We start from the raw sequence: 15,187 nt of genomic DNA on the forward strand, positions 1-15,187 counted from the left end.
TACAATGCTCTGTCTAAATCATGCAAGTTTGACACGTGTGTTTCCTGGGACTATGTATGTAAGCTTTTATAGAAACTATTCTCTAAAATTTGCCATTTTGGAAAGAAATCTCTCTTTTTTTTTAAAAGCAATTAAAGTGCTAAACTTGGAAGTCACAACAAGTTGCTTCCCCATAAAAAGTAATAAAACTTTTTAACAATATAAACTTCTTCTTTTCACAGCTTAAACCGCTCCCTCCAAGCAAAGGGGGGAAAAAGAAATTTGTGGTGGAAACAAAGATCACTCCAGGGACATATACAAAGATTGTTCCTTTGCGAACCACAACTACTGCGTCCCCAGCCACAACATCCGTATCTACAAAAGCTTTATTGATCACTACAACTGTTCGCTCTACTCTGCTCACCACCACTACTGCTAAACCAACGGCTGCTAAACCCATGAGGAGAAATGGTTTGTTCTCTCCACCTAGATTGTTTGATTTGACCTGCGAGGAAACCATCTGCCCTTTGGATAGCTTCTGTCTTAATGACTATGACCGTGGCGGTTCCCAGTGTCATTGTAATCTAGGGAAAGGTGGAGAGACGTGTGAATATGGTAAGTTTATGGTTATAGCTTATGTCAGCATCACATTCCTTCCTTTTCTTGAAATCATGAAAAAACTGTACAGACCTCTCTTATCTAGCAAAATGCAAAGTGATGCGTTGCCTTCAGGTTGATGTGTGGGTTTTAAGTGCTATTTGTAATCTATTAAACATACATCCTCTCACTCAGTCCAGGATAAAAATGTTGTATTAAAACAATATGTTTATTCCATCTCCATATAAACCTGGCACAGTAGTAATCTAATCTCTTTGCAGTTGACTTCATGATTATATATTTTCTTTTTCTAGAAGACCAATGATTCCAAGTAGAAAAATTCCTAAAATTGCTTTAAATATTTCTTAGTTTAATGGTCTCACTATTTTTCTTTGTAGCAGGATACAAATATTTGTCTAACACGCTACATAAATTTCAGTTCTGGCCAGAAAATCACGTCCAGTTTCAACACACTGCTCACCTGCTGTAATCATCAGATATTCTCTTTTACAACCAAATCCAGCTTTATTTTAAATAAATTTATTATAAAGGGACATATGTTCCAGAATTCATTAGAGCTGTTTTGTTTTGCAACAAAACCTAATTTAAAGGAATATAATAGTCTTTCATTATTCAGATAGAGTGCTGTTTTTTTTTTTTTTTTTTTTGTTTTGTTTTTTATTTACTTGGGTCTCTTAGTATCATTTGTTGCTATGATGGTAACAGTATGGCAGCATTGTTTGAAACCAGTGGCGTTGCAATGGGTGGTACTGGCTCCCCAACTGTTAATGTCCATTGCTGTCCTGCCCATGACATGCCCAGTTCCACCTCTCCCATCTTAGCCCTGCACAAAAACCACTGGTGCCCACATGTATCATTTTTGGTTACACCACTATGTGCAACAATGAAAGGACAGCTGGTCATTCTTTGAGGAGTCTGTGATTAGCTGACAACTGTCATGTGATACAGGGAAGCAAAGAGAAACTTTGAAAGAATCTATTGATTGTTTAGGTTTCATACTAAGTGTGTTTGCATTGTTTTTTTATTATGCATTTATTGTTTATGCAATTCTACTGTATTTAATGTATTTAAACTTGCTATCCCACTTGGAAAAATAACTTTATATGCAGTAACTCACCATATGTTACAAACATTACCTTTTTTATGAGTGTTAATATCATTCAGCATTTAATTTTAACAGATTATGTAAATTTGTGACAATCTAAACATTTGTATTACAGCTCTTGGTAAAAGATGTTATAGTGTAAAAATATAAATAGAACATATAAGTTTTAGAGAATTTCAGTTGTAAACACATTTCCTTCTTTATTAAAGTGAATGTAAATTTTGATGATAAAGTGCCCGGCTTTTATAAATTCGATAAAAAACAGGGGCACTTTAATTCATCAAAATTTACATTTCACTCGTGTTGTGAAAATACTTACCTTTTTAATCTTGACAGCCGCTCCAGCTTCACCCGGTCGTCGCAAGTCTCTTCCTAAGTCAGAAATGACAGATCGGTCATCCTCCAATCACGGCTTTGCACCCCCTCCCCGGGAATCGTTGTCTGATTCAACGCCGTGATTGGAGGAAGCCGAATTCCTCATTTTAGACCCAGGAAGAGGCTTTGCGACAGGCGGAGGAAGCGATGCAGCGGCTGTCAAGATTAAAAGGTAAGTATTTTCACAACACGAGTGAAATGTATATATTGATGAATTAAAGTGTCCCTGCTTTTAATCGAATTTTTAAAAAACAGGCACTTTATCAAAATTTACATTCACTTTAAGTGTTTACCTTCTTTAAAAAGGTTAAGCACATAGTCCGAGTTTCACATTTAGAACACCCCTATTCTGTTCCACATAAGAATACAGCCAGTGATTGGTGCATACGCAGGTATGACTGATTTTCATTTGCTATTCACTTGTACCCTCATTTGGAAGGGTTAATACACAACAAAATAAATTCATTTGGAAAAAAAATATATTTTTACACTAGAATGTCCTTTTAAACAAAGCTTGTTTGTCTCTCTGTAATTTCAAACCCACGTGAAAGCAATACCCTTGAATCCTGCAAACAAATGTATGCATGTGTTAATTTGCTGATCAATATTCTTTAATGGAGGTCTACATTCCCTTGCAGGCATAGACATCCAACGTAACTATGTCACCGGCTACTCACTGACCTTCCCTGTAGCGCTCAATGCATTATATGTTCTAATCAATTTCCCAGTCATTAGATAAAACCTCTAACCTAAAGCTCTTGTATATGGTTTTTGCTGCAATTTTAATTGGATTTGTTTGGAAATGTTGCAAATAATATGTCAATTTTTTTAAATGTTGTAGTGTAACACCTGTGCACAGATCCACAATGGCAGTCATAAAGCATGCTGGGTATTGTATTTTCCAAGGTCCCTTTAAGATTCAAGGGGTGACTGAGGCAGGTTACAATTGCAGAGTATGTTCTTATTGGCACCACCTCTATGTTCCTGCTTGTGAACTGTCTTTCTTCTGTTATGTGTGATCAGTCCACGGGTCATCATTACTTCTGGGATATAACTCCTCCCCCAACAGGAAATGCAAGAGGATTCACCCAGCAGAGCTGCATATAGCTCCTCCCCTCTACGTCAGTCCCAGTCATTCTCTTGCACCCAACGACTAGATAGGATGTGTGAGAGGACTATGGTGATTATACTTAGTTTTTATGACTTCAATCAAAAGTTTGTTATTTTAAAATAGCACCGGAGCGTGTTATTACTTCTCTGGCAGAGTTTGAGGAAGAATCTGACAGAGATTTTTTACTATGATTTTAACCGGAGTCGTTAAGATCATATTGCTGTTCTCGACCATCTGAGGGAGGTAAAGGCTTCAGATCAGGGGACAGCGGGCAGATGAATCTGCATTGAGGTATGTGGCAGTTTTTGTTTTCTGAATGGAATTGATGAGAAAAGCCTGCCATACCGTTAAAATGACATGTATGTATACACTTCAGTATTCTGGGGATGGTATTTCACCGGAACTACTGTGTTAAAGGTCACTAATCCTTTTAATAACTATTCTCATGTTAAACGTTTTTGCTGGAATGTAGAATCGTTTACATTGCTGAGGTACTGTGTGAATAAATGTTTGGGCATTATTTTCCACTTGGCAGTTTTTTGCTTTAATTGTGACAGTTTCGTTTCTCTTCACTGCTGTGTGGGAGAGGGAGGGGCCGTTTTTGGCGCTCTTTGCTACGCATCAAAAAATTCCAGTCAGCTACTTTTATATTTCCTGCATGATCCGGTTCATCTCTGACAGATCTCAGGGGTCTTCAAACTTCTTTGAAGGGAGGTAAATTCTCTCAGCAGAGCTGTGAGAATTCTTATAGTGACTGTGTATAAAAAACGTTGTTTTGTTTTCTTATGTACAAATTTAATTAGTGTTGTTTTTTACTAATGGGAACAAACCTTTGCTAAAAGTTGTGTTGTTTTAAAATTTGATGCAATAACTGTTTTTTCAGTTCATTATTTCAACTGTCATTTAATCGTTAGTACCTCTTTGAGGCACAGTACGTTTTTTGCTAAAAAAGATTATAACCAAGTTGTAAGTTTTTTGCTAGTGTGTTAAACATGTCTGACTCAGAGGAAGATATCTGTGTCATTTGTTCCAATGCCAAGGTGGAGCCCAATAGAAATTTATGTACTAACTGTATTGATGCTACTTTAAATAAAAGTCAATCTGTACAATGTGAACAAATTTCACCAAACAGCGAGGGGAGAGTTATGCCGACTAACTCGCCTCACGCGACAGTACCTGCATCTCCCGCCCGGGAGGTGCGTGATATTTTGGCGCCTAGTACATCTGGGCGGCCATTACAGATAACATTACAAGATATGGCTACTGTTATGACTGAAGTTTTGTCTAAATTACCTGAACTAAGAGGCAAGCGTGATCACTCTGGGGTGAGAACAGAGTGCGCTGACAATGCTAGGGCCATGTCTGATACTGCGTCACAGCTCGCAGAGCATGAGGACGGAGAGCTTCATTCTGTGGGTGACGGTTCTGATCCAAACAGATTGGACTCAGATATTTCAAATTTTAAATTTAAATTGGAGAACCTCCGTGTACTACTAGGGGAGGTCTTAGCAGCTCTCAACGATTGTAACACTGTTGCAATACCAGAGAAACTGTGTAGGTTGGATAAATACTTTGCGGTACCGGCGAGTACTGACGTTTTTCCTATACCTAAGAGACTAACTGAAATTGTTACTAAGGAGTGGGATAGACCCGGTGTGCCGTTCTCACCCCCTCCAATATTTAGAAAGATGTTTCCAATAGACGCCACCACTCGGGACTTATGGCAAACGGTCCCCAAGGTGGAGGGAGCAGTTTCTACTTTAGCTAAGCGTACCACTATCCCGGTGGAGGATAGCTGTGCTTTCTCAGATCCAATGGATAAGAAATTAGAGGGTTACCTTAAGAAAATGTTTGTTCAACAAGGTTTTATATTACAACCCCTTGCATGTATCGCGCCGATTACGGCTGCGGCAGCATTTTGGATTGAGTCGCTTGAAGAGAACCTTAGTTCCTCTACGCTAGACGACATTACGGACAGGCTTAGAGTCCTTAAACTAGCTAATTCTTTCATTTCGGAGGCCGTAGTACATTTAACCAAACTTACGGCTAAGAACTCAGGATTCGCCATACAGGCACGCAGGGCACTGTGGCTAAAATCCTGGTCAGCTGATGTTACTTCTAAGTCCAAATTACTTAATATACCTTTCAAGGGGCAGTCCTTATTCGGGCCCGGTTTGAAAGAAATTATCGCTGACATTACGGGAGGTAAGGGCCACGCCCTACCTCAAGACAAGGCCAAAGCTAAGGCTAGACAGTCTAATTTTCGTCCCTTTCGGAATTTCAAAACAGGAGCAGCATCAACCTCCACTGCACCAAAACAGGAAGGAGCTGTTGCTCGTTACAGGCAAGGCTGGAAGCCTAACCAGTCCTGGAACAAAAGCAAGCAGGCCAGGAAACCTGCTGCTGCCCCAAAGACAGCATGAACCGAGAGCCCCCGATCCGGGACCGGATCTAGTAGGGGGCAGACTCTCTCTCTTCGCCCAGGCCTGGGCAAGAGATGTTCAGGATCCCTGGGCACTAGAGATCATATCTCAGGGATACCTTCTAGACTTCAAATTATCTCCCCCAAGAGGGAGATTTCATCTGTCAAGGTTGTCAACAAACCAGATAAAGAAAGAAGCGTTTCTACGCTGCGTACAAGATCTGTTAACAATGGGAGTGATCCATCCGGTTCCGTGGTCGGAACAAGGACAAGGGTTCTACTCAAACCTGTTTGTGGTTCCCAAAAAAGAGGGAACTTTCAGGCCAATCTTAGATTTAAAGACTCTAAACAAATTCCTAAGAGTTCCATCGTTCAAAATGGAAACTATTCGGACAATCTTACCCATGATCCAGGAGGGTCAGTACATGACCACAGTGGATTTAAAGGATGCTTACCTTCACATACCGATCCACAAAGATCATCACCGGTATCTAAGGTTTGCCTTCTTAGACAGGCACTACCAGTTTGTAGCTCTCCCATTCGGATTGGCTACGGCTCCAAGAATCTTCACAAAGGTTCTGGGTGCCCTTCTAGCGGTACTAAGACCGCGAGGGATTTCGGTAGCTCCGTACCTAGACGACATTCTAATACAAGCTTCAAGCTTTCAAACTGCCAAGTCTCATACAGAGTTAGTTCTGGCATTTCTAAGGTCGCATGGATGGAAAGTGAACGAAAAGAAGAGTTCTCTCTTTCCTCTCACAAGAGTTCCATTCTTGGGGACTCTTATAGATTCTGTAGAAATGAAGATTTACCTGACAGAAGACAGGTTAACAAAACTTCAAAATGCATGCCGCGTCCTTCATTCCATTCAACACCCGTCAGTAGCTCAATGCATGGAGGTGATCGGCTTAATGGTAGCGGCAATGGACATAGTACCTTTTGCACGCCTACACCTCAGACCGCTGCAATTATGCATGCTAAGTCAGTGGAATGGGGATTACTCAGATTTGTCCCCTACTCTGAATCTGAATCAAGAGACCAGAAATTCTCTTCTATGGTGGCTTCATCGGCCACACCTGTCCAGGGGAATGCCATTCAGCAGGCCAGACTGGACAATTGTAACAACAGACGCCAGCCTACTAGGTTGGGGCGCTGTCTGGAATTCTCTGAAGGCTCAGGGACTATGGAATCAGGAGGAGAGTCTCCTTCCAATAAACATTCTGGAATTGAGAGCAGTTCTCAATGCCCTTCTGGCTTGGCCCCAGTTAATGACTCGGGGGTTCATCAGGTTTCAGTCGGACAACATCACGACTGTAGCTTACATCAACCATCAGGGAGGGACAAGAAGCTCCCTAGCAATGATGGAAGTATCAAAGATAATTCGCTGGGCAGAGTCTCACTCTTGCCACCTGTCAGCAATCCACATCCCGGGAGTGGAGAACTGGGAGGCGGATTTCTTGAGTCGCCAGACTCTTCATCCGGGGGAGTGGGAACTTCATCCGGAGGTCTTTGCCCAAATACTTCGACGTTGGGGCAAACCAGAGATAGATCTCATGGCGTCTCGCCAGAACGCCAAACTTCCTCGCTACGGGTCCAGATCCAGGGATCCGGGAGCAGTTCTGATAGATGCTTTGACAGCACCTTGGAACTTCAGGATGGCTTATGTGTTTCCACCCTTCCCGCTGCTTCGTCGATTGATTGCCAAAATCAAACAGGAGAGAGCATCAGTAATTCTAATAGCACCTGCTTGGCCACGCAGGACTTGGTATGCAGATCTAGTGGACATGTCATCCTGTCCGCCTTGGTCTCTACCTCTAAGACAGGACCTTCTGATACAGGGTCCATTCAAACATCAAAATCTAACTTCTCTGAAGCTGACTGCTTGGAAATTGAACGCTTGATTTTATCAAAACGTGGTTTTTCTGAGTCGGTTATTGATACCCTGATTCAGGCTAGGAAGCCTGTTACCAGAAGGATTTACCATAAAATATGGCGGAAATACCTATACTGGTGCGAATCCAAAGGTTACTCCTGGAGTAAGGTTAGGATCGCTAGGATATTGTCTTTTCTACAAGAAGGTTTAGAAAAGGGTTTATCAGCTAGTTCATTAAGGGACAGATTTCAGCTCTGTCCATCTTGTTACACAGATGTCTGTCAGAAAATCCAGACGTCCAGTCCTTTTGTCAGGCTTTAGCTAGGATCAAGCCTGTGTTTAAAGCTGTTGCTCCACCATGGAGTTTAAACTTAGTTCTTAACGTTTTACAGGGTGTTCCGTTTGAACCCCTTCATTCCATTGATATAAAAATGTTATCTTGGAAAGTTCTGTTTTTAATGGCTATTTCCTCGGCTCGAAGAGTCTCTGAGTTATCAGCCTTACATTGTGATTCCCCTTATCTGATTTTTCACTCAGACAAGGTAGTTCTGCGTACTAAACCTGGGTTCTTACCTAAGGTAGTCACTAACAGGAACATCAATCAAGAGATTGTTGTCCCATCCTTGTGTCCAAATCCTTCTTCAAAGAAGGAACGTCTTTTACACAATCTGGATGTAGTTCGTGCCCTCAAGTTCTACTTGCAGGCAACTAAAGATTTTCGCCAAACTTCTTCCTTGTTTGTCGTTTACTCTGGACAGAGGAGAGGTCAAAAAGCTTCTGCTACCTCTCTCTCTTTTTGGCTTCGTAGCATAATACGTTTAGCCTATGAGACTGCTGGACAGCAGCCTCCTGAAAGAATTACAGCTCACTCCACTAGAGCTGTGGCTTCCACTTGGGCCTTTAAGAATGAGGCCTCTGTTGAACAGATTTGCGAGGCTGCATCTTGGTCTTCGCTTCATACTTTTTCCAAATTTTTCAAATTTGACACTTTTGCTTCTTCGGAGGCTATTTTTGGGAGAAAGGTTCTTCAGGCAGTGGTTCCTTCTGTATAATGAGCCTGCCTATCCCTCCCGTCATCCGTGTACTTTTGCTTTGGTATTGGTATCCCAGAAGTAATGATGACCCGTGGACTGATCACACATAACAGAAGAAAACATAATTTATGCTTACCTGATAAATTCCTTTCTTCTGTTGTGTGATCAGTCCACGGCCCGCCCTGTTTTAAGGCAGGTAAATATCTTTTAAATTATACTCCAGTCACCACTTCACCCTTGGTTACTCCTTTCTCGTTGTTTCTTGGTCGAATGACTGGGACTGACGTAGAGGGGAGGAGCTATATGCAGCTCTGCTGGGTGAATCCTCTTGCATTTCCTGTTGGGGAGGAGTTATATCCCAGAAGTAATGATGACCCGTGGACTGATCACACAACAGAAGAAAGGAATTTATCAGGTAAGCATAAATTATGTTTTCTCCACAAGCTTCAATACAGAACGAGTGCCCATGCTGGGACTGTTAGAGGTATTTGAAACACAAAAGTTTTTTAAAACTTCAAATTTACTTATTGATCATTTATAACAGCTGTGTTTTCACAACTTATTACATCTCTAAAAGCATTCTTACAAAACTACTGCCATATAGGGCTCATGGCACAGACTCCATAGCCTATCTACTTGCTTTCCAAAAAGAAATAGTACATTTGATAATAGAGGTGAAAACCTTTTTTTAAATTGTACACACTATCTGAATCATGAAAAAACTGTTTTGGATTTCATGTCTCTTGTTTAAAAAAGATAGATAATCCCTTTATTACATATTCCCCCAGTTTTGCCCAGCCAGCACGGTTATATTACTGTACTTTTTACCTCTGTGATTACCTTGTATCTAATCCTCTTCTGACAGAGCCCTTGTCACATGGCTACTTATTATCTATTGACTTGCATTTTAGCCAATTAGTGCTGTGTCCTGCACAACTTCTCGAGAGTGAGCACAATGTCATCTATATGGCTCACATGAACTAGCAGTCTTCTGTTTTGAAAAGCAAATAAAAAAGCATGTGATAAGGGGCTATAGTGGCTTAGAAACAGGCAGAAATTTAGAGGTGTAAATGTTATAAAGTTGATATTAATATAACAATGTTGGTTGTGCAAAGCTGGGGAATGGGTAGTAAAGGTGTTATCTATGTTTTTAAACAATAACAATTTTGGTGTAGACTAGAACAAAATGTGGCAGGCACACCAAATCATGCAAGTACAGGTAGCCCTCAGTTTACGCCGGGATTAGGTTCCAGAAGGAATGGTTGTAAATCGAAACCGTTGTAAACTGAAACCCAGTTTATAATGTAAGTCAATGGGAAGTGAGGGAGATATGTTCCAGACCCCTCTCAAAATTGTCATAAGTAACACCTAATACATTATTTTTAATGCTTTGAAATGAAGACTTTAAATGCTAAACAACATTATAAACCTAATAAAATAATCGCACAACACAGACTTTACTTGCATTTTTCTGCAAATAGTTCTTTCTATGCATTCCAATCTGGACTGATTTATAGACAGGAAGATCTTGTTCCTTTGAAATCTGCTCGATAGCTCAGGTCTGGTTAAACTGATTAATTTCAGCTTGCTTGGCTTTGCTGCAACACAAGCGGACAGCTCCACCTACTGGCTATTTTAATAAATGCACTGCTTCTCAATGCTTTTCAATAGCAGTCACATGACTGAAAAAAAAGGTTGTTATTCTGAAACGGTGTAAATTGAACCGTTGTAAAACGAGGGCCACCTGTAATTATGTTATTGAAGCATCAGACAACAGTACGGAGCAATGTTTCGGGGCTCCCACCCCTTCTTCAGGCTCAGTTTTGGTGTAGACTGTCCCTTTAAGCCTGTCATCTTGGGTTTTAACCATTAGCACCCTCTCTTATTCTGTGTCATATACATTTATACAATATGTTTGTATATAAACACACACACAAAAATGCTGTTTTTTTCAGGGGGGGAAATCTATTGATTTCTAATTGGGATTTTTTTTTTTCTCAAAATTTCTTCAGCTCACCAGAATAAGTGCCTGAAGCTGGGTGAGGAGGAATGTGGATATCAGGGAGCTGGAAAGGGAGGTTGACAAGGGCTAAGATCAGCAGGAGCTGGTGTGTGTGAGGGTTAGTTAGATTTAGAGGGTGAGCAGGGTGTGAGGGAAAGAGGTTGCTGAAAAGATGAGTGAGAGGTAAAGAAACAGGTTGTTGGAGTAAAATGGAGTTGATAGTGTGAGGAGGAGATTGTGTGGGAGAATGAAAAGGTGACCAGGGGCTTATGTCAGGATATTTCGTTTAGATGGTGCAGAGACAGATCTAATGGTTTTCACTGATGATGTCATGTGTTATGTCACCAGTGTTGTTATTGTTGAGGTCATGCACAGCTCTCAAGGAGAGAGTTTATGAATTCCCTTACTTTCACATGTTTGATAGAAAACGTAAACTCTAGATTTAACACCACAGCACATTGTTCTCCTGGTAACCCTTGTTGAAAAAGAATACGCTCCATATCCTACACTAATGGAAGCTTATGAGAAGTTGTGATTTATAGTAGATGTTGACATATTTTAAATTTTGGAGCCCACAAAAATATTGAGCAGCCACCATCAATAACTGTTTTTAGGAGGGAGTTTATAAATAAGAATTTAAAAGTAACACAATTTTAATTCTAGGAAGTAGGAACTTTAAGGTCCAGTAAATACAGAATTGAATATTTGACAAATGCACAATAAAAAGACAACGCAGTAGCACTTAACATTGAATGTGAAATTAATAGTAGAATATTTTCTGGCGAATTTCAAACCCCCCCCCCCCCCCCCCGTATCATGTGACACCCATGAGCCAATCAAAAAATGCATATACGTATATAGTGGACACTTTTGCACATGCTCTGTAGGTGCTGGCGCCTTAAAAAGTTTACATATAAAAGAATGTGCATGTGTTGATAATGAAAGTATATTGAAAAGTTGTTTTGTTTTAAACTTCATGCTTTATCTGAATCGGAAAACTTTTTTAAAGGGACATGAAACACATTTTTTTCTTTCATGATTTAGATAGAGCGTGCAATTTTAAATAACATTCTAATTTACTTTTATTTAATTTGTTTTGTTCCTTTTTGTATCCTTTGTGGAAGAGGATACTTAAGTAGGCTCAGAAGCTGCTGATTGGTGGCTGCACATATGTCCCTCTTTTCATTGGCTTTCAGATAGATCTCATTAGTGCATTACTGCTACTTCAAAAAAGGATAAAAAATCATGAAAGAAAAATGTTGGGTTTCACATCCCTTTAATTTTGATGTTGGTGACCCTTAAAATACTAACTAATTGTCCCATTAGAAATAAGCAACATTCAGTTAAAGGACCACTCAGTGCAGTATAATTGCTTAATTAAAGGGACAGTCTACCCCAGAATTTTTATTGTTTTAAAATTTAGATAATCCCTTTATTACCCATTCCCCAGTTTTGCATAACCAACACAGTTATAATAATATACTTTTAACCTCTGTGATTATCTTGTATCTAAGCCTCTGCAAACTGCCCCTTTATTTCAGTTCTTTTGACAGGCTTGCAGTTTAGCCAATCACTGCCTGCTCCCAGATAACTTCACGTGTACGAGCACAGTGTTATCTATATGAAATACGTGAACTAACACCCTCTAGTGGTGAAAAACTGTTCAAATGCATTCTGAAAAGAGGTGGCCTTCAAGGTCTAAGAAATTAGTATATGAACCTCCTAGATTAAGCTTTCAACTAAGAATACCAAGAGAACAAAGCAAAATTGGTGATAAAAGTAAATTGGAAAATTGTTTAAAATTACATGCTCTATCTGAATCATGAAAGTTGATTTGGGCCTAGACTGTCCCTTTAAGTGCATAATAAAAAGACAATAATTTATCACCTACTCTGGATTTCAAATAAGCAATAGATTATTTTTTTTCTGATAAATTTATTTTTTCCTCCCATTTTCCGGCCCCCTGTACCATGTGACAGACATCAGCCAATCACAGACTAGTATACATATACCCTGTGAGCTTGTGCACATGCTTAGTAGGATCTTGTTCCCCCGAAAGTGTGCATATAAAGTCTGTGCAAAATTTGATAATGGAAGTAAATTGGAAAGTGTCTTAAAACTCCAAGCTCTATCAGAATCCTAATTTTTTTTTACTTGAGTGTCCCTTTAATAAAGCAGAGAAAGTAATACCTATATTTATTTAAAAAATGTTGTTGTTGTTATTAAGATGATATGTTTATTTTATTGCTTATTGCCAATGCTTTGACTTCCAGACATAAATGTTCAATATCCCCAGTTTTATGGGCATTCATACATGACGTTTGAGCCATTGAAAAACTCCTACCAGACATTTCAAATTACAATTGAATTCAGGGTAAGTCTTTGCTGATTTATTCCAGTAAATTTTAAGGAACATTTTAGTCTTTTTTTTGTTTGTTTTTTGTTTTTGTTTAAAAGATAACATTTCTCCAACATAGGTGTGTCCGGTCCACGGCGTCATCCTTACTTGTGGGATATTCTCTTCCCCAACAGGAAATGGCAAAGAGCCCAGCAAAGCTGGTCACATGATCCCTCCTAGGCTCCGCCTACCCCAGTCATTCTCTTTGCCGTTGTACAGGCAACATCTCCACGGAGATGGCTTAGAGTTTTTTAGTGTTTAACTGTAGTTTTTATTATTCAATCAAGAGTTTGTTATTTTGAAATAGTGCTGGTATGTACTATTTACTCAGAAACAGAAAAGAGATGAAGATTTCTGTTTGTATGAGGAAAATGATTTTAGCAACCGTCACTAAAATCCATGGCTGTTTCCACACAGGACTGTTGAGAGCAATTAACTTCAGTTGGGGGAACAGTGAACAGTCTCTTGCTGCTTGAGGTATGACACATTCTAACAAGACGATGTAATGCTGGAAGCTGTCATTTTCCCTCTGGGATCCGGTAAGCCATGTTTATTACGATTGTAAATAAGGGCTTCAAAAAGGGCTTATTAAGACTGTAGACTTTTTTTGGGCTAAATCGATTGATTATTAACACATATTTAGCCTTGAGGAATCATTTTATCTGGGTATTTTGATATAATAATATCGGCAGGCACTGTTTTAGACACCTTATTCTTTAGGGGCTTTCCCAAAGCATAGGCAGAGCCTCATTTTCGCGCCGGTGTTGCGCACTTGTTTTTGAGAGGCATGGCATGCAGTCGCATGTGAGAGGAGCTCTGATACTTAGAAAAGACTTTCTGAAGGCGTCATTTGGTATCGTATTCCCCTTGGGGCTTGGTTGGGTCTCAGCAAAGCAGATACCAGGGACTGTAAAGGGGTTAAAGTTCAAAACGGCTCCGGTTCCGTTATTTTAAGGGTTAAAGCTTCCAAATTTGGTGTGCAATACTTTTAAGGCTTTAAGACACTGTGGTGAAAATTTGGTGAATTTTGAACAATTCCTTCATGTTTTTTCGCATTTGCAGTAATAAAGTGTGTTCAGTTTAAAATTTAAAGTGACAGTAACGGTTTTATTTTAAAACGTTTTTTGTACTTGTTGTCAAGTTTATGCCTGTTTAACATGTCTGAACTACCAGAATTCCTATTAATTTAAATAAATGTGATTTATGTGACAATGACAATGATGCCCAAGATGATTCCTCAAGTGAGGGGAGTAAGCATGGTACTGCATCATTCCCTCCTTCGTCTACACGAGTCTTGCCCACTCAGGAGGCCCCTAGTACATCTAGCGCGCCAATATTCCTTACTATGCAACAATTAACGGCTGTAATGGATAATTCTGTCAAAAACATTTTAGCCAAAATGAACACTTATCAGCGTAAGCGCGACTGCTCTGTTTTAGATACTGAAGAGCATGACGACGCTGATATTAATATTTCTGAAGGGCCCCTAACTCAGTCTGATGGGGCCAGGGAGGTTTTGTCTGAGGGAGAAATTACTGATTCAGGGAACATTTCTCAACAAGCTGAACCTGATGTGATTGCATTTAAATTTAAGTTGGAACATCTCCGCATTCTGCTTAAGGAGGTATTATCCACTCTGGATGATTGTGACAAGTTGGTCATCCCAGAGAAACTATGTAAAATGGACAAGTTCCTAGAGGTGCCGGGGCTCCCAGAAGCTTTTCCTATACCCAAGCGGGTGGCGGACATTGTTAATAAAGAATGGGAAAGGCCCGGTATTCCTTTCGTCCCTCCCCCCATATTTAAAAAATTGTTTCCTATGGTCGACCCCAGAAAGGACTTATGGCAGACAGTCCCCAAGGTCGAGGGAGCGGTTTCCACTTTAAACAAACGCACCACTATACCCATAGAGGATAGTTGTGCTTTCAAAGATCCTATGGATAAAAAATTAGAAGGTTTGCTTAAAAAGATGTTTGTTCAGCAGGGTTACCTTCTACAACCAATTTCATGCATTGTCCCTGTCGCTACAGCCGCATGTTTCTGGTTCGATGAGCTGATAAAGGCGGTCGACAGTGATTCTCCTCCTTATGAGGAGATTATGGACAGAATCAATGCTCTCAAATTGGCTAATTCTTTCACCCTAGACGCCACTTTGCAATTGGCTAGGTTAGCGGCTAAGAATTCTGGGTTTGCTATTGTGGCGCGCAGAGCGCTTTGGTTGAAATCTTGGTCGGCTGATGCGTCTTCCAAGAACAAGCTACTTAACATTC

The 15,187-nt window shown here is 40.0% G+C and overlaps 1 protein-coding gene across 1 annotated transcript in view; it reads left to right on the forward strand.

The window, feature by feature from the left end:
* Positions 1 to 15,187, forward strand: part of EGFLAM (EGF like, fibronectin type III and laminin G domains) — a 280,687-nt gene that overhangs the window by 159,100 nt on the left and 106,400 nt on the right. The window contains exons 6-7 of the mRNA XM_053699674.1: positions 181 to 594; positions 12,793 to 12,893. Of these exons, the coding sequence (XP_053555649.1) occupies positions 181 to 594; positions 12,793 to 12,893 (515 nt within the window). The remainder of the gene's footprint in view (positions 1 to 180; positions 595 to 12,792; positions 12,894 to 15,187) is intronic.

The sequence above is a fragment of the Bombina bombina genome, chromosome 2, assembly GCF_027579735.1.
Source record: "Bombina bombina isolate aBomBom1 chromosome 2, aBomBom1.pri, whole genome shotgun sequence".
NCBI lineage: Eukaryota > Metazoa > Chordata > Amphibia > Anura > Bombinatoridae > Bombina > Bombina bombina.